Raw genomic sequence first — 27,864 nt, forward strand, 5'->3', positions numbered from 1 at the left:
AACTGCAGGGATTAAATGGAAGCACATGATGATTCAGCCCCGTGATTTCTAAGGCAGCTGGGTCATGGACTCAGCCATTTCCTCTGCCTTTCTTTCCCCCCTCTGACACCACAGCGCACGTCTCTCTGTCTCTGTCCTCCCTCTCTCCCTCTCTCTCTCTCTCTGTCTCTGTGATGGCGTCCCCCCGGCTGGAGACTTTCTGCTGTCCGAACCGGGACGCAGCGACAGAGTTCGTGTTGACCTTCCAGCCCGTCCTGTTCGGGGCTTTGAGTCTGACCAGCGCGGCTCTCAGCCTCTTGTTTGCCATTTTACAGATTTTGCCCAAAAGCAACGGCTACAGGAGAGTGGGACAGCATCCTCTGCCACGACCCGCGTCCTCCTCACGGATATTGTTCATCATCAGTGTTTGTGACATTCTGGGATGCGCAGGTAACTGCTCTGTAAAAAAAAAAAAAGTTTATATAACCTTTTAGAGCGCGGTGTGGCTGTCTGGCGCTAATTACGCGCACGTCTTAACCCTTTTGTCGCTCTTCACTCCACTGTCTGCTCTACAGTTCATTCATTCATATAATAAGAGTGCAGTTGTGAGTTAAATTACAGTTCACAGCTGGAAGTGTAATTCACACATTACGTACGTAAAACATAGAATAAAGAAATAAGAAACTTGGTTGCAAACTGTAAATGGTAATCAAAGATTAAACTTAAAGAAATGTATCAATTCGTAACAATTGCCAGATTTCACTCATTCATTCATTCATTCATTCATTTGTTTATTCATTACTTCTAATGAAGTTGCCATTGTGGTAACAACAATGGCAATAGTGAGGAGAAACAGAGAAAATATGATAGTTATGTCAGAGCCACAGAGGAAAAAAATATTTGGGGTCTGACTTTGAAACCCAGAATTCTGACTTTATTCTGAATTATGAGAATAAAGTCAGAATTCTGAGTTTAAAAGTCAGAATTCTGAGTTTAAAAGTCAGAACCCAAATATTCTCTTCCTCTGTGGCCCTAATCCTCTTCCGTAGATATACAGGTAATAACTTGGTAATGTTATTTATTTATTTATTTGTTTGTTTATTTGTTTGTTTATCCTTTATTTAGCCAGGAAGGTCCCATTGAGATATGAGATCTCTTCTTCCAGGGAGTCCTGGTCAATATAGCAGCGCAAATAATTTTTAGATAATTTACAGAGACAAAACAATTCCAGTTATAAAACTCACACCAGAATATAAAAGCTAAAAGGTAGTAAGGAGAGTTAAAAAAAAGAAAAGAAAAAGAGAGACATAATAAAAATATACAGGCCAAAAGTGAATGTGTTTCAAGATTGATAATCTCATGCCAGACACTTGTCTTCCACTGTTATTACCAAGCTATTGTGGGTAATTAATATAGAAGTAACACAATATCACATCCTTATTGCAACATTTTCTCTATACTATGGCCAAATTGTTGCTGTACTGTGATGTAAAGTGTGAAAGTGTGAGAGGTGAAACATCTTCATGAAGAACAATGACCTGGATGAATGAGAATCTCCACAGACTGGGGGCAGATTAGGCCACGTTTCTGTGCACTCAGTGTCCAGTATTCCAGAGATTCATCCTCTGCTGCAAACCAACAGATCACTAATGAAATGCACAGCAGGCCGGAGTCTGCACCACGTTTACATATGGTCCGCTTCTGTATTTGCACGGCACTGTGATGCAGTGAAATGAAAACAAAAAGACCCTCCATGATGGAAAGCTGCTATTAAAAGGTCTCGGTGACTGATTGTAATTAATGAATGCACATAGGAGTGAGAGACCGGGGGGAAAAAAGGGGCACTTTGAAGGGTTTTAAATGTTAATTATCCCCAAACCACTTTCACATCTGTAAGCTAAGGTTCATATTTATCCCTCTCCAATTTCCTCCGCAGTTAGAGAACACATGTTCTTTCTGTCCCACAGGTATCGCCATGAGGTCGTCGGTGTGGCTGGGCGTACCCAACATCGTGGAGAACATCTCAGTGGTCAACAACACCGACGTGTGGCCACAAGTCTTCTGCGTTGGCAGCTCAGTATGTATAATCAGATGTTCAAGCTCATCGTATGTGAGCGGAACCGACTTGTTTATGTGTGGCTTTTATGTCACAGACATGGTTCCGGCATAGTGCCGCGGCGGAAACACAATCCAAAGTGCACACGTCACATGTGAGCACAGAGAATCCTGATTTCACGCATTGGATGTGTTCAGCACAAGCCTGTGAACAGCTGACAATAGGATATCTGTCACATTTCATCCTCTGTAACCGTGAGGGCACAAAGGAAAAACAACAAATACAATCTGTGTTGCAGATGTGGATCCAGTTGTTCTACAGCGCTTCTTTTTGGTGGACCTTCTGCTATGCCGTTGACGTCTTCCTCGTGGTTAAAACGTCGGCAGGAATCAGGTGCTCATTTCCTCACCTCAGTCGCGTCTCACACTTCATTATCACCTGAAGGACACACTTTTATTCTGAGCTGACATCGGCATCAAGGCTCTGACTTTGCTTCACGGTCCATTGTCGGTGTGTCTTTTTCCTCTTCCTCTGCTCTCGCAAAACAGTGGGAGGTCGAAGTTGAAGCTTCACTAATTAGACATGGGTTGTGTTTGAATTGGCCTTCATTTAGTGCAGTGAATTTGTTCTGGAGAAGAAAGAAAAGAGCTGCAGAATGTGTTGTGATCTCAGTCTCATGACTTGTTTCTCACCCCCTCCCCCCCCCCCCTCCACCATCATCAGCACCATTATTCTCTACCACATGATTACATGGGGTCTGGCTGTGCTGCTGTGTGTTGAAGGCGTCGCCATGCTTTACTATCCATCCATTTCCAAGTAAGACTCTTCTCTAAACCACCTCACACAAGTTGCTCGAGAAGATCCAGATTTTTGTGTGACTGTGTGTCTGTCTGTTTGTTTGTTTTTTCGGCAACAGCCTGAAGCGATCATGTTTGTTAAAAGACATTTAGACACAGTTTATTTCCCTTGTGTTTTTTGGATATTTATGAGCCTGTTTTCGACACAGTTAACCGTTTTTCTTCCACGCAGCTGCGAGCAAGGCCTGCAGCACGCCATACCTCACTACGTCACCACATATGCACCCATGCTGCTCGTCCTCATAGCCAACCCCATCTTCTTTAACTGCACCATATCTGCAGGTCAGTTTCCTCCCACCTCTCACATCTCTGGACTTTTCTTGCAGAAATAACCACATTTTATTTTATATTCTCCGTCTAGTGACCTCTTTGCTGAAAGGGCGACAAGGAATCTACACAGAAAACGAGAGGCGGCTGGCCAGTGACATAAAACTGCGCTTCTTTAAGATGATGCTGGTGTTCTTTATTTGGTATGTCATGCTGCTTTTATCAAAGGGATTCATTTTGATTAACGGTTAGAATGGGTGGACACTGATTTAAGAGTAAGTAACAGACTGAGACAACTCTGAGAATAGATTTTTAATATCGTATGGAGTTAATGAGAACCAGTAGATGCTCGAAAAGGTGGAATACATTTATTTTTTTATGCAGCACAGCTGTGCTGAGCTCTGATCTAAACTATGTGTAACTCCGAGTAAATGGCCTGAAAGATGGAAACTTTCTTAAATTGATGGTTTTATTTTTTATGTTATCAAGCTGGGCTCCCAACATCATCAACGAGATCCTCCTCTTTTACCTGGAGATGCAGACAGACATCAACGACAGCAGTCTGAGGAATATCAGAAACGCAGTCCTCATCTTATGGTTTATCATGGTGGGTCGAACAGAATCATGAGCATACAACAGGGCTAGGGGATTTTGGAGGGAATATCTAATCTAATCTAATCTAATCTAGCATATTTTTTCCCCCTGATTTGAGAAAGAATTTCATAAAAGTCGAGGTTCAGTTCAGTATTTGTATAAAAGATAAAACAAGAAAATAAAGAAGAATTCAATTGTAATCGCTTGCAATTTATTAATTGCATTGTTTTTAAATCACAATTTACCTTTTATTGTTCAGCTTTAGCGTACAGGAGAAAAATATTAGTATAACATCTACATTACAGTACATTTATAACATGGTTATGGTAATAACACATGAACAAAAACTGATCATCACCATTTTTAAAAGCTGAAATGTATATCCTCTCTTGTTTCCTACACACATTCCCTTTGTTATTCTTAAGAGATAAGATGGTATTATCCTATGATACTATTACCATATTGTGACTGCACTGCAATGTTGCATGTTACCTTGCTGACGTTTACCAATATCTGACACTGCTTCATCATGTTGACTCTTTCAGGGCATCCTGAACCCCATGCAGGCTTTCCTCAACACCCTGGCCTTCCACGGCTGGACGGGCCTCAGTGTTGACTTTAACCTGCAGCGGAGGAGGGAGCTGGCCTGGGACTCACTGTCTACGTCAGTGCCCAACACGGCCACCGGTAACCCCGTCGTGGGGAACAACCTGCTCTACCAGAGTCACATCCAGGAAAACAAGAAGGCCAAAGTCAATGGAAAGCACCACTCTGACGCCATCAGTGTCCTCTCTGAAGGTAATTGGCCCCTAGGTGGCAGTAACAGCTCACCTATGTATCAGGGCTGGTGACGCAGCCACAGGAGTCACCAGCATCATATGGGGGACATATGTAGTGTCTCCTGATGCTATGGCTGGACTCATGCCTCTTTTTACTATGATCACATTCATTACGATGCGATATCATCCACTGAGGAATCTGTCTGTCTATTTGTGAGCTGGGAATGCTTTTGTTGTTGTAATTAAATTAATTGAATGAGTTGGGCAAAGTTAAAAGGTCTCTACTGTATATATATATATATATGTATATATATATATATGTATATGTATATATATACAACCACCTGCAAACTTGTTTTTCGTCATTACAGTAGTAGATGTGGTAGTGACATCACCTATAACAGGGATCAGCAAGTAAATGTGGCCGAGGGCCAATTTATTTAGTAAGCAATTGAATATAATAATATTTCTTGCTGAGTTAAAAGTCAAAGAAATAGATAAATAGTTAAAATAGATGGATAGTTATAAATAATACAATAACACACAATAATAAGTGGAAATGCAACTTGGCTGTCCATGACAACAACAGTGTTTTTATTTTTCAAACATTTAGTGTCAGTTATCTGTCAATTTGAGCAACTGAATCTATTTGAATAAGTTCCTATTTTTTTTCAGAATAAAAGCTCTGAACTCAATATGAAATATAAACTATATAGCTGTTGTTGTTTTTTGTGAAGATAAGCAACCTACTGACCTATAAAAATCATGAGGTTGGTGGTTTTGTGAACAGAAATTCACAGGCGTCCCATGATGTGTTGATGTGTTCTCCAAAAGGGATAAAAAAAAATAATAATTAAATAAATAAATGTATTTATTGGAGAAAACCTGAAACTAGTGATTAAAAGCATTAACTCCTCAGGGAAAATGTTAACTGATGCTGTAAATCAAGTTATTCATACAGAGCTTTTTTTGTGCAACCAGCAGCTATTCAGGTATATTCTTACTTTCAGGTTATGAGTCAAACATTTTAAGAAACCGGTGACAATGTTATTGGGGAAACTATGGTTCAAAGTACCATAGTTCCACGTACTAATACAGAGACTGCGACAAATGCTAGTGTGCATCATGCAACTGCGCCGGCTGTTGTTTACCAGAAAGGATGTTGCTCGTCTTTATTTGCATAGCAAGCTTGTGCTTCAAACTATGAACCGCATGATCCGAGTGGTTTATGTTCAGGCTGCTGTAGAATCATGGAAACTATGAAAATCTAATTACTACACTTAAATATACTTAGGCGCGGTATATTGAATTTCTGCCTATTAACCCTTCTCAATGTTACACACTGGACTCCTAAATATCATCATAGACATGATATTTAAAGCAATAAACAATGTCAAAGCTGTCACTTTTACAGATTAACTTCATACAATACATTCATTTGCCATTTTACTGGGTTCACTTATGCTTATAACATTAAGTAGTAGACTCACCCTTAACTGTTGTATTAAACGGAATCACTTCTCTCATTGGATTATTGTACTACTAATAATTGCACGTCATAAAGTGACACGTGTGCATGTTGACCACAGAACTGCATTTACACAGCACAGATGCATCCGCGCTGTTTAGACTTTATTAAAAATGTATTTTGGGATGATATTGTAAATTACAGTATGTTATACACTTTTCTACATGTTTATGTAGTAGTTGTGTTTGTGCGCCATGTAGTTCATGTACGAAGGCTATCCAGTTGTGTGTGTGTGTGTCACCATTCAGTACCTTTGAATTATTAAGTTAATAGAAATAAAGTTTTAAAAGATGTACGTTTTTTTCCCACTCGTTTATATAGACCTCGGTCTATTTTTCATACAAGTATAGATCAATATTACGTAGGTCACTTATGAAGTTGTACATTATTTCCTACTCCCAACATACATTTTTCCAATATATGCACATGCATATATACGAGTGTGATATCAGTACCTCATTGAGTAGACAGATGCTGTTTGTCAAGGTGTCGTGTGCAGAAACACTCAGTAATTACTCCTGTCTTGTCTTGCTAGGTTCAGACTCTAGTACAGTTGAAATCCACATTTCCAGTGAGCTACGAGACTATGAGGATATAGACGCTGACGGAGAATCCTTGGAGAACTCTGTGAGGGACTAGCTACAACAAGCGACAAACCAGCGTCCTCTTCCTTTTGTGCCTTTTAGCAACTTCTGTTTCAATATTGTCTCCTCGTAGTCTCCTTTGTGCTCTTGAGATTCAAACTGATCAAGATTTCATTAGTTGGTACAACAATCTAAGTCCCGTCCTTAATTCTAAGCCTTTTTTTTCATTTACCTCTAAGCTTTTTAAATCCTGTCTGCAGCACAGCGTACTATCACTCCATATACTCCTCGACCGATCAGCCAGAAAACAACTGCAGTCTCATGCGAGTTGGCAACGGAACAAATGTGATTTTATTTTTCAATAAAGACGCACAAGCTGTGCTTTGACGATGCCTTAGGAACGCACGGTGGATTTGTGATAAGTACACTTGCCGTTGACTTCAGAAGAATGTAGATGGTCACATTTCCAGCGGTCCACCTTGTATTTTTGCACACATCTATTTAACCTAAATATTTTTTTAAGAATTTGTCTCATGAGACTTTCTTGACACTTTAGGATTACCACCCAGCACTCGTCAGTCTCAGTCTGGACCATTTTTGATTTAAATGTAATGCTTAACAAGCCAAAAACTAGTTTTGTGAAGTCATTGTGTGAACTTTTCCTTTGACAAAATGGTGATCGTGAGTTCATAGTTCTTGAATCCAACTGTAGCAGATGTAATGAAATATGTCATATTTATTAAAGGTCAATCTGACCATGACCTTTGACCAACAAAATCTATTTTATTCATCTATGATTCCATGTGAGTATTTGTACCAAATGGTGTTCTCAGACGGACAGTAGGGACAACCCCCGACAACAGCCTGGTATGGAGGCACCGAACGAAAAAAGAACTCAATTCAAGACACGGTCTCCATTGTTTCTGATATCAAAATAGAGTGATTTATTTGCGACACAGAACAACTTCAAAGTTTTGTCCTCGAAACAGGCGAGTGCACCCTGGACCAGGGTGTGTCAGAGAAAACAGTAGCCATCACAGCACTTTTTCCATACTGGGTTCCTTAGCATGCCAACGATGGCCACCAACACACACAGCCTGATTCTCAGTCTGACACAGACAATATTGGCTCTCAGCAAATGAAAAAAAACAATGAACCACCCAAACAACATCCAAGAGTGACTTTTAAAAAAAGACAAGAGACGCAGAGAGAGAGAGAGAGAAAATCAAGACAAAAACAAATTGGCCCTTTCCTGAACATTTTTTGCTTAACCAGCCGATACAAAAAGTGCACTTCATGTTGTTCTGGCTAAAAAAAAGACAACGAGAAAAGAAACTGAATAAAAAGGCAAATCAAAGTGATGCTGTGTTAGTTTATAGATACTGTCTTTTACATTAGATCCCAGTATGAAGCGGGAGGTAGACTTACTGCTCACTTTAGAAGCTTAACCCACAAACAGGCATTTCATATTTGAATCAATGGGCAGCATTCATGGGGAATCATGAGTTGTTGTTTTTTTTAAGTTTTATTAGCCAATAGTGGGACTCTTGCTAGACCTCCACCTTGAGGACACAATGTGCTCTAAAGCTCCATCAGAGGAAAGAGCCAAAGAGAATCTCCAGCACTGGTGAAAGCTGTACGAGGTCTCACAGGTGGGGATTTGTTGCGGATTCTCTGACCTTATGTTCTACGTGCAACTGTGATGACCCGTTTGCTCCCGATAGTTCCTGAATGCAGGGAACAAGACGCACATTTCTTCAGCGACTTTCAGTGAAGATGAACCTGCCTTCATGCCACATGTAAATGAGTGTAAAAAAAGGGGAACTACTTGATGTGCTGAACATGATCGGTGGAGGTGAAAAAGACTGTATTAAAATAAGCGGATGGGACATGCACTTTGTTTAAAAAGAGGCCTCGTCGCACGTTAGCAGTAAAAGATGTGGCAACTCTAGCCATTAATGAGCCCCTACAGGATGACAATAAAGAGTACTGTATATAAACATATATACACAGTATATAAGTCTGTGTATTAATCTAATTTACATATCTTTACATTCTTTAAATTTACATCCAAAAAGGGAGAAAATTCTCTTTGTAAACCACACTTTTCACATCTCGTCCACAAAGTGACATTTTCTAATCTCATGTGAATTGAGTGTCTTTTTTTTATTTGAAGAGATAAGCATTATTTCTTGGCAATTATATTTCCTGATGTTGACCTGATAATAAACGTGAGCTAAGAACTACCTTGTAGCGGCACATTCGATTTTTGACTTTCAAAAGTCCCTCTGTGGAAAAAAAAAAAGACAAAAAAAAAATATCCACAAAGTACTCTTGAAAAGGACGATTCTCCGCTGAGGAGAAGTTAAGCACACTGTCAACAGACAATAGCAGTACTTCGGTATTGGTGTCACTTTTATCACGTCAAGTATGCTGTTTGGACATGAAGTAACATTTGCACAAAAGGAATTCTGAAACCACAACCTTTCATTAATCGTTGCCTCTCACAGCCCAACACGTGTCCCAGTAACACTTTTTCTCTTTCTGTAAAACTCATGTTTGTGTTTCCGACCCTTACAACCCGATAACAGCTGGACCAATGGTCCGGAGGGAATCGACAGCACTTCCTCATTAGAAACCTTTTAAAAACACGGACGCGCCCAGGGATTTGGATTGGATCCAATCTTGGGGATCTCTTAACCGGATTCCATTGTCTCAAACAGGTCGGTCATAAAACACACGTTGACAGACTGTAAGGTGCACTGAATTCATTTGGTGTTGGCTCGTCAGCAGCTGCTGCAGTCATGTGGTTTTAATCCTGTGAGGGTTCTGTTTCAGTCCACCTTATCAGCTCTTCTCGAGCAAAGAGAGCGTGTTTGCTGATGCAATGTGCTGCACGCTCCAGGATTCGTCATCAAAGTCTCAAGTCGGCTATTTTCGGAGATCAAGAACGCATACCTAGAAAGGTAGAGACATTTGATAATTGATTAATAAACACATTTAAAGCTTGCCCCTGTTGCCCAAATACAAAAACAAAGACTAAGACTTACTGAGCCGTCTGACGCACTGGCACCAACTTTGTCCCCAGTGCTGTTCCAGCACACCTCAAAAATACCACCGGTGCCTCTGTAGCTGTGCACCAGGGCTCCACTCTGAAACAGCGGGACAGACAAATAAATGACCCGACTCCATGTGGAGAACACAGAAATCCTCTCTCCTAAACACGTCAGATGCTTACCGCGGTGTTCCAAATGTGGACACACTTATCAAAGGAGCCACTGGCCAGGTGTTGGCCATCAGGACTAAAGGCCACGCTGTACACAGGTTCCTGGTGCTTGGTCAGTGTGTGAATACAAACCCCTCGCTCAACATCCCACAGTCGCACTGTTGAGTCGAAAGAAGCGCTGAAAAAAGACAAAAGAGTGCACAAAGGAGATATGAGACCGCCGTCATAATCATCCGTTATTGTAACATAACAGATAATCTAAAAAGAAAAGGTATGTGTCGTGTCTGCAAGATGCTACTTAATATAATACTTTGATCCTAAAAACTTAATTATTAATCACTCCTTCATCAAGGAGGAAATATTACATTTAAAAAACGGTAACAGGTACACAATAAACAGTGCAAATAAAAAACGTGTGAACTTCTCGTAGAAAAACAGGAAACCAAACGGTGTCAAACCTGTGATCATAAAACTGAGTCACTGCTGATAGAGGCTGATGTCAATTAACACATCTGCCTCACAAAGAAGTAGCACATTGTAATTAAAAGTATAAATAGACAGAGCTCATTTATGCATCACAAGGATATAATCAATGACATAATAACTCACAGAGAATGAAATTTAAAATATTCTGAAAAAGAACACAGGGTGGCATTGGTAGTTGGTAGAGCGGCCACCCGTAGGGCAAACGGCCCATCGCAGTGACCCAGGTTCGATTCCACCTGCAGTCATTTGCTGCGTGTCGTTCCCCTTTCACGCTACACTGTCCTATCCATTAAAAAAATATCTTCACACATACTGAATAACAATGGCATTTACAAATTATTATGGCTATTACATGACTGCAATGAAAATGGCTCTTTTATGTCCTTTGTGAATTGCAGGCAGGTGTGCTGGGTTGTCAGTGAGGGGCTGTAAATTCTAGCAGCGTTTGAACTACAACATCTCTAACATTCACACACAACTGGATCCGTTTACTAGCGCTGAGATTGTGCCTGGAACGTTGTCTCTTCTGAATGCCAGACACCAAATTCAGTGACTTTTCAAGGATTTTCCAGGACCAATTCCCTCAAATTCAAGGACCGAGCATGCTGACACAGCTACCTGTACCTGGGATCTTGGGCAAGACAGTCTCACTGTTCTGCATGGAATCTCACATCAACAGCAGAGAGAGACAGTGTGCAGTGCCCATAACACCTTCAGTAAATACGACTCTACATAGACATTTAACTAAATATCAACTTAACTTTTTTCTTGCACAAAATTCAAGCACTTTCAATGTCTATTTAGGGCAATCTTCAAAAACTTCCAAAGGCCTTGACAACAGTCCCATTCTCCAACACATATACTGCACACACACACACGTCGACTTTTCTCTCAAAGCCAGGCGATGTGTGTGGTTATCTGTGTACGGTTCTGAACGTGAAAAGGTTTCCCACCTAGCGAGCATGATGTTGGAGTTGGGGTTGTTTGTGCCGGGGCCTGTAGGACTCCACTTGATGGTGTAGATCTCTTTACTGTGAGCCTGGAGGTCATGCACACAGGAATCCTGCTTCATACTCCAGATCTGTGTGGAAATGAAAACAGCAAGAGCAAATTACGACCGAATACAAATGATATCACCGCTCAGGACTGTGCTCTGTGCTCTTTAACCTCAGGGACTGGAGAGTTGTCTCTTACCTTTAATGTCATGTCATCCGAGCAGGAGGCAAGCAGCATCCCTGATGGATCCCACTTAATGGCATTAACTTCATTCTGCGAAACACAAAACTCATCAGCATGAGGGAGAAAAGTACAACGTGGTGTGAGGTCAAGTCGAGAGAACAGAGCTGTTTACCGTGTGGCCCTGGAAGGTCTTGAGAGGTCGGTCGCTGCCGAGTCGACATACGTGGATGCACATGTCTGTGCTACACGAGGCAAAGGTGGTGTTGTTCTGCCAGTCCACATCCAGAGCTGGGGCTGCGGAATATATTAATAGTCTACACTTATTAAAAGAGGACGGGTGGATAATATACCCACAATATGATCAGACCTGAGCAGGATACATTTTTGCACAGTGGTTTTGTGGTGAACTCACGTTACCTGAGTGGAAAGGGAACTGCTGCTTGGCTTCTCCTGTGTTTGCATCCCAAATGATTGTCGTCTGGGGAAGAAAAACAAGAGTTTCACCACCACACACCTGACAAACGTTTTAATAAATGACGTAACAAATTTTAACTTTAATAGACTGCTAGGGCTTGAAATTAAAAATCTAACTGATAGAGCCTGTATCGTTCATTAATGTTAATTGAACTCATTTTAAATGAGATCTGGTGGCAGGTTACAATAGCGCCATCTTTTAATTGTGCAAATTATTATTAAATAACCTGTAAAACTTGAGTTTACAATGGATACCTGCTGATTGTAGTGTAGGAAAATGATATGTTACAGATTTACACTTTGGCTGCTGATCTGAGAAAAACATTTATTTTAAGCCGTAGGACTGGTAAAGAACAAAACATGAGGATATTATTATTGCATTGTAAGTGCATGCTCGGGGAGCTTCATAAAGTACCTTATCTACGCCAGCACTGAGAATAGAGTTCCCCTTCTTGTTCCACTTGAGTGCAAATATGGGCCCTTTGTGCTGCCCCAAGGTGCTTGCCAGATTTCCTAATGGATAAAAGCCATATCCATTTCTTTTAGAAAAGATCCTTCAGAAAATTTAGGCTGCATTATTCACAATAACAATGTGCGTAATCCTAACACAACACTGTGCTGGAAGGATGGAGTAAACATACCGTCCTTTGTCCATATCCTGGCAAATCCATCGTACGACCCAGTGGCCAGGAGAGTCCCGTCACTCTGCAGGATGGCAAGATAACACAACTGTCACGTAACTGGGCTCGGCTGCACATGGCGAATGTAAAAGAAGGAGATGGATTGACGGTTGGAAACCTACATTCCAGTCTAGTGAGGTGACGTCTTTGTTGCTGGGGACATCCTGGCCACCTTCTCGTATACAGTGGCGCAGCACCAGCTGGGTGGAGTTGGAGCTATTATTCTCGTTCAGGTTCCAGATCCTGGCGGTGGAGTCTCCCGAGCTAAACAGAATAACAGCGCCGCAGGAGAAGGAGAGGTTAACAGACTGTGGGACTACGAGCTGTCAGTGAGGATTCTTATGAAGCCATTTATCTTTCAAAACGAGAGCCAAAAAGTGTATTCACACCGTATGACACATGTTGCGATTTATTATTTCAGCGCAGACAGAGACTCACCCGGAGGCCAGCAGATCGCTGACAGGGTTCCAGGCACAGATGAACACTTCAGACTCATGACCTCGGAGCACTGTTGCTTTACTTGCTGGTATCGCAACATCGACATCCATCTCCATGGGCTCGCTGTGGTTATCTGAGAAGAGTCAGCAAACACACATGGATGGTCAGATGCACGTGTATATAGCCATACTAGTCAACAAGCTCATGGATAGTGTAAACCGCTATCAAATTTAATCAAAATGTATCTCTAGTGAATATTGATTGGAAATGAATGTTTAATGTGGTGAAGTGGTTCCTTTTAATGACACAGAGAGATCCCAGAAAATCAATAACATGTTGTTGCTGGTATACGCAAGTGCTATTTTTATTCATCTCAGTCTGAGAAACCGATCTGGTTAATGTGCACACAACCGTCACAGCACGATGAGAACCCAGGTGCAGTAATGGATGCAGACTTTCATTTTAAGTCTACTGTGTTAATTCCCCCCATATTTGTATCCGAGGACAGTGAAAGCTTACTTACACCCTGCTCTCCCTGTTGCCATCCACACCTTCACATTAAGATCCTTAGGGACACAATGATAAAAAACTACCACTCCTGCCCTTGTCCAGAGCAACACCTGATCTACACCTCTCTGGTTTCACTCACAGAAGCTGCTATTCATATCACATTGTGTGAAAACCACACAGCTGGCACAAACTCATATAATGTGAATTAATGGGTGATTAAAAGTCACACTGAGGAGACATGAGGAATTGGAGGAGAAGCCAACATTATACAGTTATCTGTAATGAGACACAACATGCTCACTACTAATAAAATTAGATATATTGAAAAAATAAATCGTTTTAAAAGACATTTAGAGTAAAAGTATTTCCATATAGACTGCAAGTGGAGCAATCTACATGCACCTGTGTTTCTTTTAACCTCTCATCATAATCCTATTTTAAATGACTTCACATAGATTTATGTCAGTTTGTATGGCGACATAACTGAGACACTTGTATTAAAGTCGAGCTTACTCATGATGTGTGTGCCATTCTCCTCCCCATTGAAAGTGGCTTCTCCGTTCTTTGGTACATTAGACTGGTTTCCGGAGGTTGAAGCTACCATGGTACCAGCCGCCTGCTGCTGGGCTAACTTGTCGCGGAAGGCCTGCTGCCGTGTCTGCACGACATCAGGCATCACTGCGTCAATGAGGGAGAGCGACTCGATCGGTCGACCATCGAACACTGTACCATCCTGTCATATGGAAAAAATGACAAAGATTCAGCACAGGTCATTATCACTTAACAGACGGAAGCATTGTACAGTACAAGCAGCTCCCGGCCTTCACCTCGTTGATGCTGACCTCTGCCTCCACATACTGGAGCCCTTTCTGCAGGATGGATATGAGGGCTGCAGGGGGCACTAGTGTTCCATTAATGTTTGACTGGCTAATGTGGCTCTCGATGCCAAAGGTGAATGCAGAGTGGGAGAAACCTGAAAACAAAACACCATTCACATTCAATAATGGGTGCGTGCCAAGCACAAGATGTGCACAAACACAACACACATATTCAAAGAAAAGTCTTGCCTGGCCCAAACAAAGCTTACAGTAATTACACACAAGAGCCCAGTGGCATAACAAGAATGACATTTGAGAGAATAGTAAGGCATGCCAGTGTCAGCGTTGACCTCTGAGTCGCTAGGAACTCGTATTCTGCCAGATGGCTTTAGAGGACGTCTTAATAAGCAGTATTAATATACAGCAGCTACAACTGGTATCAAACATTCAAATCATTTCCAAGCACAGCACGCCGGTTTATAAGGAGCAGAGAAATACTCTTTACAGCCACAACACACAAGGGTAAATGGCAAGTTCAATTCCATTATTTTAAAGGGAAGGAAAAATATCTTCAATGCATTGTTTAAATATGCATACACATTATGGGTTTTATTCAAAACAAAAAGACACTGATCAAATAAGTGCGCTTTAATAGCACTGACAGCTATCAGCAATTGATATTTGAGTGTTTGTAGCAGTGAGACAAACCTGATTCTTGGAGATATCTGTAGACCAAGAAGTTCACTTCGTCACTGGTAATACTCATCTTAGCCCAGTGAAAGGGAAGAGGTATGTTGTAAGGCTGGGCTCACTCCTGAAAATAAAAAAATAAAAAAAACAACTCATAATTAATATTTAGCTCTGTAATCGTGCATATGACACATTTTTATGGCATTTTAACAACTAAAAATAAATACATTATACTGTCATGTGTTTTATTACACACAAATACATTGGCACTGTTTTCTAGTCCCTCTTCTTACATGCCCACTCTTGTCTTGCTCATTGCTGTACAATTCCTTTTGACAAAGTCAATAGCTGGATCATTTTATCCTGCAAATCACATGATTAGTTCTGAATTAAGCAAAATGTGGTCTAATGGGGGTGACATCTACAGGGGGTGACATCTACAGAGAACTGAATGGTGCTTCCCATGAGTGACCCAGTTAACCAGTTTGTCTAAATTAAAATAGTGCTAATAAAGCATTAAGGACAGCAAATGCCAAATCTGAGCCCATCTAGTGAATTACAGAGCAGACCACAAACCAAATTATTTGGTCAGTCCGACCTTCCCCTCTTGAGTCATTTGCAACAAATAGACACGTTTAACAGAGGTTGTGTAAACATGTCAACATTGAGACCATTTTCAAAATGAAGGAAACAAAAGGAAACAAAGATTCAATTACATTAAAAAAAAATTTTATCTTCAAAGTGACAGAAGAATGCAAGGATAACACATTTTCCACAGATACAAGCTTTCTCTATTCCAGAAAAGGTTAAATAGAGCTGGAATGAGATAATTTGCATACCCACTCACATGTGGTGGTAAATGATTACAAACGTAGAGTGAATAAAATAAGTGAGAGTGTCTTGTGTGTTTTAACGCACCAAAAAGAAACAAACTACAATCTGACAATGAGTCATAACAATAAACGTTTCAAACTATATTTAATTTGAAGCTGCTATCCAACAGGGAGACAAAGGGACAGACATTTTGGTGTCATGCATGAAGACCGCATGGCCGTCCAACTTTCATTTCAAACACTGTCCAGGTCCACTCAAGTTTCCCTTTGGTAGCATAGCAACAAGAGCGATTGCAAAAAATAGACTATAGAGAATAGTGTTGTCCCAATTACCAGTGGGCACAGAGCCAGGGAGGTTGAACATGTTACACAACATGAATTATTCACTTTCACCTTGGTATACTCTTTCAGATAGGGGCTGCCTTTATTGTACGCAAGGGTTGGAGTTCTAACAACATGGTGCAGCCTTAGTGTGATGAAAATGAGATTCAATAAAATATATCTTAAACATTCGGTAAAAAAAAAAAAAATTTTTAAATTAAAAACCCAAATTAGAATCATGGCCCATGTTCCCTGATTTGACCACAGTCACCATGTGACTCTTAGCTAATTAGCTGACATACAGGACTAGGAAGGGCTAGCCACATCAAAGCAAGGCAGCCACTGGACCCAAGGCCATGACAGACACATACCAAACAACTGGAAACGTAATTAACAGACAGCCTAGAGGGACCCGGGTCCCGTCGGTGCAGAGAACGAGAAATAATCCCTTTAACAGATGGGCCAATGATGGCTACATCACCAATTTACTGGGCATTAGAGCCTTTGATCATACAACAATTCAGCAAATGGGCAAATCTCTGCCATGGCTGTGGTGAGGAAAAACACTTCCCACAACACATGGACATAGTGCATACAGTAGACAACAATGACAAATACAAAACCACTCATCCTTGATTGTGATCATTGAGATGATGTGAAAGAGATGGACGGATTTCATAGCATTATTTATATAGTTCTATTGAGGTGTAGTCTGTCCTCGTTGATATTGGTTAGACAAAATATTAGACATGGACACCATTAAATCCCAGTTTCAAATGAAGATCTTTTTAGACAGAACACAACAACTGACTGATATGAAGCTGCTGTGGCAAATGAATCATGCTGAATGCCTTTAAGGTAACAGAAATACCACAGCCATTAGTGAATATTTGAGCCAGATGAGCCCCAGCTGAGAAAGCGCTTCTCCACATTCAAGCCCACACAACATCAAAGTGAAAGTGTGTTTATGCAAGAGGTCTTGAAAACAACTGTTTTTTAAGATGCATTGTGACGTGAACACGGACAATTCTGCATCTGTGCAGTGGCAGCATACTACGGGTGCAACAAATTACCCAAAATGTTTGACGTACTCATCATCCATCTCTGCACTTTTATATTTTTCAAATGTACTACATTGAACGAGAATGAATGAAAACATACGCATATCGTAGTGTAACTGATTTTTTTGGCATGACAATAGTCCATCGCCACAAAACGTGCTCCCATAAAGACAGCAAAACAAACTGATACTGCAGCATTTGAGGGTTTCTTCATCAACATACACCGTATCAGGGATGCAACAGTTTTTTAATCAATTACCAAGTTAACCATGAACTGTTTTAATCTATTGTTTCAATTGTCTGCGATTATAATTAAAACAAGCTCAAATTATTCAGCTTCTTAAATTTGAATATTATCTGGTTTGTGGACAAAACAAGACGTCATTTCAAAATCATTGATCAACGTTTTGTAACATTTTCTGAAATGTTATGGACCGAACAATTTATCAAAAGAAAAAATAAACGGATTAATCAATTTTGAAAATGATCATTAGTTGCAGTCCCACACACCATATTACTATGCAATGCTAAATGTAGACGGCTTTAGGATATTTAATGCACTGTTGCAGTTATTATTAAAAATAAATTTGTAGCTCACAAAGCTGCCTGCACGCCTTACGGTCAAAGGATCGAGTCAAAGCAGTGGAATAATAAAACCCTTCATACTGTAACACCAAGCAATGCACCAACTATTGCCTCACTCATACAGTTGACATCGAACTACCCAGACTGCATATTGCACTGTAAATCCTGTCACCTCTGAGTGCACAGCAGTACTGTGGCTCAATATTGTCAGTGTAAACAGACACGGACAGAACTGTAGCCATTACGGACAACCTGCTTTCACTACACAACTGCTGCAGAGTGTGTTCTTTTAATTCAAGTTTGAAACACTTCATGCAAGAAAGCCAAATACTAGCATTTTCAAACCATTTAATTTAAGGGAATGAAGACATTAAAGGACACAACTGAGTAACCCCTGAACAAACCAACCATCACTATGATTCCCCCATCTTTAGACAAATCCTTGCTTGTGGTTTGTAAATGTATTATTCTATGTGGATGCAGGAGAACACAGTTGCTTCAGTGGTGTCTTTTGGAGTATTGTGATATGACTGCATATTAAGGCTATTCAAAGCGATGTGATAAGGACAGATAGTGTGATTCATTTATAAACTGCACTGAAGCCAAGCAATGAATCAGTGTGTGTGTGTGTGTGTGTGTGTGTACACCTTCTAATAAACTGACAACTCTGTATGGCAGTGTATAAATTTGGCCTTGAATGCGACAGGGAAAACCCAGTGGAAGATCAAATGATCGCTTGCTCTAAATCTGATTAGAGACCCACTAAAGGCTTGTTCATTGCAAATATATGCTAAAAGATTAAACCTGTGCTTTATCTACTTTAAACTAGATGTTAAATACACTGACATCATCTTTCCCAGACACCCTCATACAGGCGTGTCATGTGTAATCATCTAATCACCACTGAAATTAATCGGCTGAAATCCTTTTTGAACATTAATCATTCAGAAGTAATGGAGTTAAGAGGACTACACAACAACCACCCAAGTCCTAGACACGCCGATTTGAAAAGAATTATGTGAAAAACCGGCATACCAGGGACCCCATTTTCTCCTGAACAGTCACCTTCTGACAGATGTGCAAACAAGACCTGGAAACAGCAGCCATTTTCTCTTGAACTGCTCTGCTGAGTAAAACCCGCCTTTGAAGCTTCTGGTTGGGCTGCAGTCTTGAGGGGGGGAGGGGGGAGAGAGAGAGGGAGAGAGAGAGCCATGGGGGAGGGGAATCATGAAGGGGGGGATGGTGGAATGGGAGCAAGGTGATAAATAATGATCCCCACACAGGTAATCACAACAACCATTTGAGCATTATTCTTGGCTCTTTCAATGAGTCACTTAGCGGCAGCCAATGTAGGTCGCATACAGTGGGGGATGGTGGGTCAACACACGATGGGGGATGGTAGACTTCAGTCTACAGGGGGAACACTTCTCCCACGCTTCCTATGGGTTGCAACATTATTTACCAGTGGTGGCCAACTGTGTGCCAAGAAAAACAATAGTGTGCAGGTTTTCTATTCAAACACTCCACCCACTGACAAACAGAGATTAAGAATCCATATGTGACATTATCTTCTGAAATTATATTCTGAAGTGATCAGTTGGAGTCTGGCCACATGGTTGGGTCACCACACACTGGAGGGCTAACCTAATGGTTCCCCCAGCAGTTAACCATCAATGAGGTCATGGGGGTAACACATTAGTGCAGTGGGCCAAAACTTTAATATGTACCTTGACAGACTTACAGCAATATCAGTGTTATTAGCGTTTTTCTCTCTCTCTCCCTCCCTCTCTCAGGAGAATGTGATCACAGGCACCAACATCAGTTACATTTTCTCCCAGGGCAATAATTGGGAGATCGATGAAAGGATTTAGCATAAAAGCTTCTAAAAAGGAGGACATCAAGAGTCAAGATCCACCCTCATACTAAATCCATTAGAATCAAATAAAAATTACAACTCCCACTTGCCCACTGGTGTCATTTCGGATTCTCAGTGCAAACAAAGCTATAAGTAGTCATTACATGGTTTAAAAGAAGCAAACCGCTGGGTCTTATTTTGCCATTGATGTGGACAGAACATATATAAAATAAGAACTATGGAGTATATGGATAAGATAAGAGGAAATAGTACACGCATTGTCAGAGAGTTAACAATGAGTTCCAATTCATTTTAAACCAAAACATCCAAATTCAATACAACAATTAAGAGTACAATTACATGTGTAGAAGGCTCATTTTACATACACCTGCCTCAGTACAGAACTAATAAGTGCTAAGCGCTATGATAGACTCATAAGACGTCAAACTACAGCATGTATTTTTCCAACCGCTTGGACAGTATTTTCACCCTGTAACAGCAGCAAACTGTCCACACAGATTTTAACACAGTGATATTGCTCGCCAGGCAGTTGTTAAACCTATCACAAATGTGGTTTCATATTTGAATGTAAGCAAACAAAGAACTAGTCACTGCAGAGCAGAGCAGAGCATGTACATGCATAAGCCTGAGTGGGGGTGGTTGGCAAGAACATAGCATGGATGAGACTGTGGGAATAAAAGAAAGAGGAAAAAAAAACAGTGACATTTTATACATGTCATTTGTTATTTAGAAAACAAACCATCTGTTCCATATACTGACGTTGTACTCATAAATCAGAATTCACTGTACAACTCACCACCATTTGTTCATTTGGGACCATATCAAATCTAGGCCATCGTGAGTGTGTGTGTGTACTCTGCTGTGCATCCTCATGTTGCATGATAACGAGCCACATGTGTATTACATTTAATTCTGAGATTAAATCATCTGTACATTAAAACCAAAAATTGAACTACCGACTGTCTTCATTTTGTGACAATTTAATTTATTATTTTTTTGAGAATACATTTACATTTCTATGTTTATTCAATAGAAAGAAAAAAACACCATAAAGCCTCCACCAGGCAATTCTTTTTTTCAATGAGATGGGGGTTGAACAAATAAGCTGTAAACACAGCGACAAACCAGTGTGGGCAATACAAGTGTTGCTATGGTGACCAGAAGATCTTGATTCTCTGTCAATAGCAGCTCATGCCGCCCCGAATACCCCCCACTCTTGTTGAGCTTTCTTTCCATCTGATATCAGGGTCAAACAAACAAACAAACAAAGCAGACAAGTGGGCTGAAATACGGATCTTCATTCTAAGCTGTCCCTCTACATTTCCTAGCATTTATACATTAACACTAAACATAAAAGATTGCCCTTCATAGCATAATGTGTCCTCTAAATGAAAAATGCTTCCATTTTCTGATTTCAACTTTACTGAAGGTTAAGATATGCACAGATCATTGTGTCATGGAATCACAAACACTTAATGACAATAATGGATTTATCAGTGCCAACATTTTTAATGTATGTACATTTACTTCTTCCTGCACATTAATTGCCTCTTTTAATTAACACAAAAGAGCAAATGTAGCCTTCTCAGGAGGCAAAAAATACAACAATCTCCAGTCATAAAAAATGACCGTGTAACATTTCTTAAGGCAGTGACACACCCACTCTTTTTACTTATTCACTGTCGTAGATAATGTTGTAGAACCTGGTGGTACCTCAATTACATGCATGTAGTGCAGTTGTCGAAAATCCATGAACTCTATTGGTACGTGTTAATCACAGTATGTTGTACAATGCTGACACACTTTAAACTTTACTACTCCCGCAGCCTGCCTGGACACATTGTTACACTGATAACTCATGACTGCTCTCAAGGACAAAGTCTGTGCGCTGTGAGGAAAATCTGCAATGTGAGATAACATTGTTCAATATTGTGATGATGATAAATATTTACTTGTCTTCCTTCATCATCATCATAGAAAGCTAACGTCAAGAGTGACCACCGAACCGACACCAATTAATTTGAGGGTAGCTGACAGCTAACTAGAACTTCATCGTGGCCTATCTTTCACCTGATACGTCAGATCCATCTGATATAGTGAGTACAGGGTTTTCTCTGAGGCTAACCTCAAACTAATTAAAAACATAAGTGATCTACTTTTACACCTGGCATTGAGATGTGTTTTCTGTAATCTGATTGCAATCGGAAAGCGCCTGACCACTTGTAAGTACAGGTGTAAATACACCCGAGGACGTATTGTTATCCGATCTGCCAAACTATTTCAGGAGGAGTTCGGAAATGCATTGTGACCACAGTGAACAGAAGTGAAAATGTGATGGATCTCCAACTACATGAGCGGAAATACATTGGTGGCTATGAGCACGGCTAACGTGAAAGCATTGTTTTTTTTTTCCAGGAGTCAGTGATTTAGCCTGTCCAAACTAAAACGCAACCCCCAATATTTAAAGCATTAGAATAAATACAATGTGTGTCTATAGCAGCAAAAATAATTTACAACAGTTAGGGCTGAAATGACTAATCAACTGTTCGTCAACTACTTCCACAAACAACGTATCAATTTGAATGTTTCGTTTTTTTGATAACTAAGTCAAACTCTCTGAATGCTTTGCTTCTTAAATGTGAATATTTTCTGATTTCTCTGCACCACATAAAAAAAATCATTACACCTAAATTGTGTTGGTTTGTGGACAATAAAAGATATTTGAGAACATCATCATTTCAAGATTTGTGAAGCACCAATCAACATTTTATGGACCAAACACCCAACTGATTAATTTGTTGCAGCCCTAACAAAAGCATATTAACCAAATAATATCTTCACATAAGCTTGTTAGTAATAATCACTTTAACTTATTTAAGTGGTTTTGGTGTGTAGTTATAGCTCATGGAAGATGTGGTGTGATAAGGACAAAGTTGTTGGCTTTGATTCCCCTTACACGGTTGCTAGTGTAGTTGTAAGAAAACTGGTCTTCACTGTCTACTTGGAATGTGTTTGTGTCACAGAGGAGAAGCAGCAGCCCAACCACTGATGACACCAAAATAGTGAAGAGGGCATTCAACACAGTTTTTTAACAGTTATTTTTTTGTTTAACAGTTTATTTTTGTCTTTCCCAAGGAAATTCAATTTTTGTGATCATTTGGTAAGTCACAGATATCATGTAACCAGCTTTGATAATGGGACACTTCACATGATAAGCTGCACACTCACAAAATGTTAGCAAGAGTCTGGAATAACTTCACAAAGCTGAGTGTCAGATAAACCAAAGAAATCACCTGAAAAGGACAAAAAGTCCTTGTTGGTGTGCACTGCATGTTAACAATGTGCAACACTGAATTACGATTTTCTTCCTCATCTTACATTGCTGAATCAGCAGGAAGTGAAAATCAGACTCAGGGCCCCCAAAAAACATCTACCCTTAGGCAAAATACACTTTTGGCATGTGCTTGTGCTTGCACAACTTCTTGAACAATAGACAACTTTTGTCGGGTTCCCAATTGCACACCAACTTCAGAGGAATACTACAATACTGAGATGACGTGTTTATGTTCACTGACTGAGTATACTGAGCTCATTTACTGAAAATGACAAGATGTTCAGTAAATGCAACTAACATTCATCAATTTATACTACCACTTTATCATCCACATGAGGGTCATGGGGGACTGGAGCCAATTCTAGGTGACATAGGGCAAAAGGTGGGATACACCCTGGACAGGTTCATCGCAGGACCCATACAGAGACGTACAACCAGTCACTCTCACGCAATTCTCTCACACATTCTATCAATTATAAAACAGGAAACTGGGTCATTAATCAGACACAGTAGAAATAGAATCTACCAGCAAGACAATAGGACAATATTTGACACACCTTCAATAGGCATGGGGCACGACAGACACAAGTTCAAACAGTGATAAACAGAGCCACCCTAAATCCAAACTGAATAAAAATAAATAACTGTAGCCCTGGACTAGCAAGTAGTTGTCAGTTGGCAAAAAGCCCACAAACAGTGCAAGTCTGTTTGGGAGGGGGAGAGTGGTTCACCTCCTGCCGCAACACACCATAAATAAATTCCACTAAAGAAATATTTGGACAACTCGATATGGAACTTTGCAGCACCACGGGCTGACATGGCCTTTCTCAGGGACTTCTTTGGCCTACTTATGATCAGGGGACAGTTTTGAACACACACAGTCAGACACATAGTACAATGGGTTTACTGTTGTCTCTCCTGTGCAGGAGTGCACTGAAGTCACATTTGAATCACTTACCAATAACTAATTTGAGCAAAACTAAGAGCTACTACAATCCACCACACGAATAAAGTGTGTGTGTGCTCTTGTTTTGTTTTTCTAATATTATACGCCCAGGGTTACCACTATGTACAGTACTTGCAGAGATATTTTAATACCTTTTTTAACACCTTTGAAAAGCTTTTGTCAATATCAAAAACAACAGAGTGGTCCTTACGACAAATAGTGCCATCTTTTGCTTATTTTTCCTGCTTCTCCCTTTACGGGTCAATACAGCAGATCATCTGCCTCCTTGGCAGCTTTCAGAGATGCAATGAACTCTGGAGAAGATAGTTCAGAGAGTGTAAATGCATATGTCCATAGAAGTTGCTCTGGAGATTTTCCTGGCAGCTCCCTAATATAGTCTCCAGTGAGCTCATGTGAGAACCCAGCAGGAGAAAGTGAGGAGAAGCCACGGACAAGTGGCTAATTACAGTCTTTGTTTTCGATGCACAGAAGTCAGTAGAGAGTATCATAATTGGTGATGCGTCTCCCTTAAGCCTCACTGCAGCCACCTTCAGCTCTTCAGCTTGTTGTGGCATCTGCAGTTAAGGCCACTTCATACTCTCTGTATCCCTTAGTCCTCAAATGTCTGCTGTGGTCTGCATGATGTGGATGTTGTTAGAGCACTCGCTGACCCTATGCAGTCATCCAGAAAACCTGTGACTGTGCAGACTGAACAATTCTGTGCATGTTCAAGTTACTTCAAAATAGAATGGAATGTAAGATAAAGTACACATGTGTGGAATGCCAGTCTGACCCAGAGCCTGATTAGAATGAATGAACCCACAGTACGCATGAGTGGAACACGTCCACAACTCTCTGCAGACTCATTGGTTGTTTTGGCTACATTTTAGGATCTTTGTCCTATTGAATGACGAACCATCATTCAGTGAGAGCTGGTGCATTTTGCTGAATCTGAGCACAACTCTCTGCATTCATCAGCAGTGAAATCATAAATAAATGCCAGCGTGCCAGTTCCTTTGGCAGATATACTGTACAAGCCCAAGCCTTTAGAGAGAGCCACCATTGTGTTCCATTGTGGGTTTTCTTCTCTTCGTAATGTTGATCAAGATTCAAGTCTGCGTCATCAGTCCATAGAACTTTGTTTCAGACTTCTACTAGTGTGAACTGCAACGTGGGCTTTCTGTGCTTGAGATTTACCCGGGGTTTGCATCTTGTGGTTTTGTCTTCTCTTGATCATTGACAAAAAGACGAGTACACCTACATAGTGGAATCATGTGTTTTTGTGCATTAACTATTGAAAGGACACACAGCTTCCCAAGAATAATTTAGTATCCAAGTGTCCACTTACTTTTGAACCCTTGTTTAATATCTCCCACATGGTTCTTTATTAGAGCTGAGACTTTGCACATTTAATATGATAATAATAATGTCATTCCAATCGAATCAATTGAATATGATGGAGCAAAGAGCCTTAAGACTAAAAAGCTGTACAAATAAATTTGATCTTGGTAATATTTAGGGGCTGATTGCACAGAAAGGTCAGTCGAAAAGTGACACAAGCAAACCATTGTTTTTCCAATGGTACACACATTTCTCGAGGGTATTTCAGTGATCATTAATGTCACACTTACAGCCAATCGAATAAAGCAAGAGGCGGGCTTAACAACCCAAATCATCTGCTTTATTTATTACCTCCTAGTCTGGACATATGCTTGAATCAAATGTTTCCATTGTTTACATTCTATTGATGGCTTGCTTGAACAGCTCAGCTCCACACTTTCCCAAGGTGTTTTTGAAGCAACAGCCATATTATGTGACGAGTCACTGTGTGATTGACCCCTTATGGACAGCAGTAGCAGTGTCTCAATCACATTTATCTGCCAAGCACTTTCAATTTCAAAAGAAAAAGATGGATAATTCAAGCTAGCAAAAACGTAGATAAACATTATTGCCAATTTACTATTACAACTGGTATACCACACACCTACTGTATACTACTGCAATTTGAGCAGAAACTGTTTTATGGGGCTACAAAATCTAAATATTGCTCAGTTGATACCGAGTTTGAACAAAGAACTGAAGTAAAAAGACGTAAATTTATATCCACTGTGCTCTCCACGGTCCTTTATTCTGTCGCGTCTTGTACATTAGTTGTTTACGTTGCTTTGAAATGTCAAAGACAACTGTGGAGTAATCGATTGCCTCCTTTATTTAACCCATTTAAAAACAAAAATGTGTCTACTCGCTTATTTTGATGTAGTTTTAAAAACAAAATAGTGTGAGCAGTAACCATAACATCAAATCAAGTACAGCCAGTATTCCCACTGGATGTTTTCATCAATGCATTTCATCTGATAAAATACCCTTGATGTGAGTTCAGCTGCTACATGGCATTGATTGGTGTAAACAAACAACATGGGCACACACCAAGAGCCACAAGTTCAACCAGAGAATAGGGTCATCACCTCATGTTTCACTATAATTGTAATAATTAACACTTTATTGGCCAAAGGCCAAGTGAGACATATTAAATGTGTCTGTACACTGTGTTCCCCATTAGTGCATTAAATACCAAGAACAACCAGAGCCACTAAATGGCACATAATCAGAATTTGGAGGTCACGCAACATGTATTATTGTCTCATGATAATAAGTCGTGCACAAACATGGTGTCTGGTCTCTGTTGTGCATACAGCTCAAACAGTCAGGAAACAGCTTTAACATTGTAGTTATAGAGTAACATGAGCTGTCCCTTGGCTACTAAAGGCAATGTAGTACAGTTGAATGTCTCCCCTCCCCCACTCATGTGCTTCCAAAATCTGCAAGAGGACATACAGTAAATAATCATTCATATTTCAGTCTCAGGAAGAAAATAAGTCAAGCTGCATTGGTGTAACTTCGTGTGGCGGATGTTTTCAAATGTGTTGTTGTAATGGCAAAGTATATCCAAACCATCCATCAAAGGGGGGACAACCTTCGCCCGGTAAAACTTACTATATTTAGTACTCCACAGCGCATTACACTGATGTTCAACATAAGTGTGTGGGAGACAAATACACACCGTGAGAGAAAAGTAGTTCGTTAAGAAGACAAACAGCGGAAAAGAGAAATTCAAAAGACGTATGCAGTAATTTCAACACACGTGTGAGTCAATGGGTGACTAAGCTGTGCCGGCAACCTCCTAATCAATGCCATACAATCGCCACTTTCTGGAAGTCACTGTCTTCTTTGTAGAAAAACACACAGACGCAGAAGCTGCATAATACCAACGCATCTTAAATCATACACCACACTCGACTTTTCTTTTCCCTCTCTTTCAGTCGCTTACCTTCTTATTGTGAGTGAACTCGTGCTCGCCGCCGCCGCCGCCGCTGCCTCTCTTCCTCTTCCACAAGGAGAGCCTCCAACTTCAGCAGGCTAGCGACGACTTTCCTCCCATTTTACTTCTCGTCATATTTCAAGTTCCGACCGCTGCTGCTGTGACTCACTGTCGACTAATTCACTGCGCAAACGAGGCGTTATTCGCCCAGACATACACACACACGTACACTGACAACAGGCGGTAAAGTTGGCAGAGGAGAAAGGGGGGGGAGGAAGAAAATAAAGCCCGGTTTGTGTGAGGCTGAGGCTGCGGTTTACTCGGGAGTTTCACCGAGAACAGACAACAGCAGCAGTAGTAGCAGCAGCAGCCGAGGAAGAGAGACGTAGACAGAGAATGGTGAAAGGGGGAGGGGGGGGGTGTATGGTTTGAGGGGTAAAAGCT

The 27,864-nt window shown here is 40.6% G+C and overlaps 2 protein-coding genes across 3 annotated transcripts; one reads left to right on the plus strand and one right to left on the minus strand.

Annotated features, from left to right (window-relative positions):
* Positions 1-54: 54 nt before the first annotated feature.
* On the plus strand, positions 55-7,869 carry gpr143 (G protein-coupled receptor 143). The gene is made up of 9 exons (XM_058619954.1): positions 55-429; positions 1,947-2,056; positions 2,334-2,428; positions 2,759-2,851; positions 3,065-3,174; positions 3,254-3,362; positions 3,649-3,766; positions 4,299-4,551; positions 6,596-7,869. Exons 1-9 carry the CDS (start codon positions 174-176, stop codon positions 6,697-6,699), a joined length of 1,248 nt encoding a protein of 415 aa, XP_058475937.1. The 5' UTR covers positions 55-173; the 3' UTR covers positions 6,700-7,869.
* Positions 7,558-27,847, minus strand: tbl1x (transducin beta like 1 X-linked). Of its 2 annotated transcripts, none has more exons than XM_058619947.1 (15): positions 27,430-27,847; positions 15,164-15,269; positions 14,480-14,610; positions 14,151-14,370; positions 13,128-13,260; positions 12,812-12,953; positions 12,651-12,714; positions 12,425-12,522; positions 11,953-12,013; positions 11,708-11,829; positions 11,551-11,625; positions 11,310-11,437; positions 9,883-10,048; positions 9,695-9,796; positions 7,558-9,602 (listed from the first exon to the last, which is right to left on the minus strand). In XM_058619947.1, exons 2-15 carry the CDS (start codon positions 15,219-15,221, stop codon positions 9,576-9,578), a joined length of 1,527 nt encoding a protein of 508 aa, XP_058475930.1. In that variant the 5' UTR covers positions 15,222-15,269; positions 27,430-27,847; the 3' UTR covers positions 7,558-9,575. The 2 variants fall into 2 exon arrangements, with proteins under 2 accessions (XP_058475930.1, XP_058475925.1); XM_058619942.1 differs by having other exon boundaries at positions 14,465-14,610; positions 27,430-27,844.
* Positions 27,848-27,864: the final 17 nt, after the last annotated feature.

The sequence above is a fragment of the Solea solea genome, chromosome 2 (genome assembly GCF_958295425.1).
Source record: "Solea solea chromosome 2, fSolSol10.1, whole genome shotgun sequence".
NCBI lineage: Eukaryota > Metazoa > Chordata > Actinopteri > Pleuronectiformes > Soleidae > Solea > Solea solea.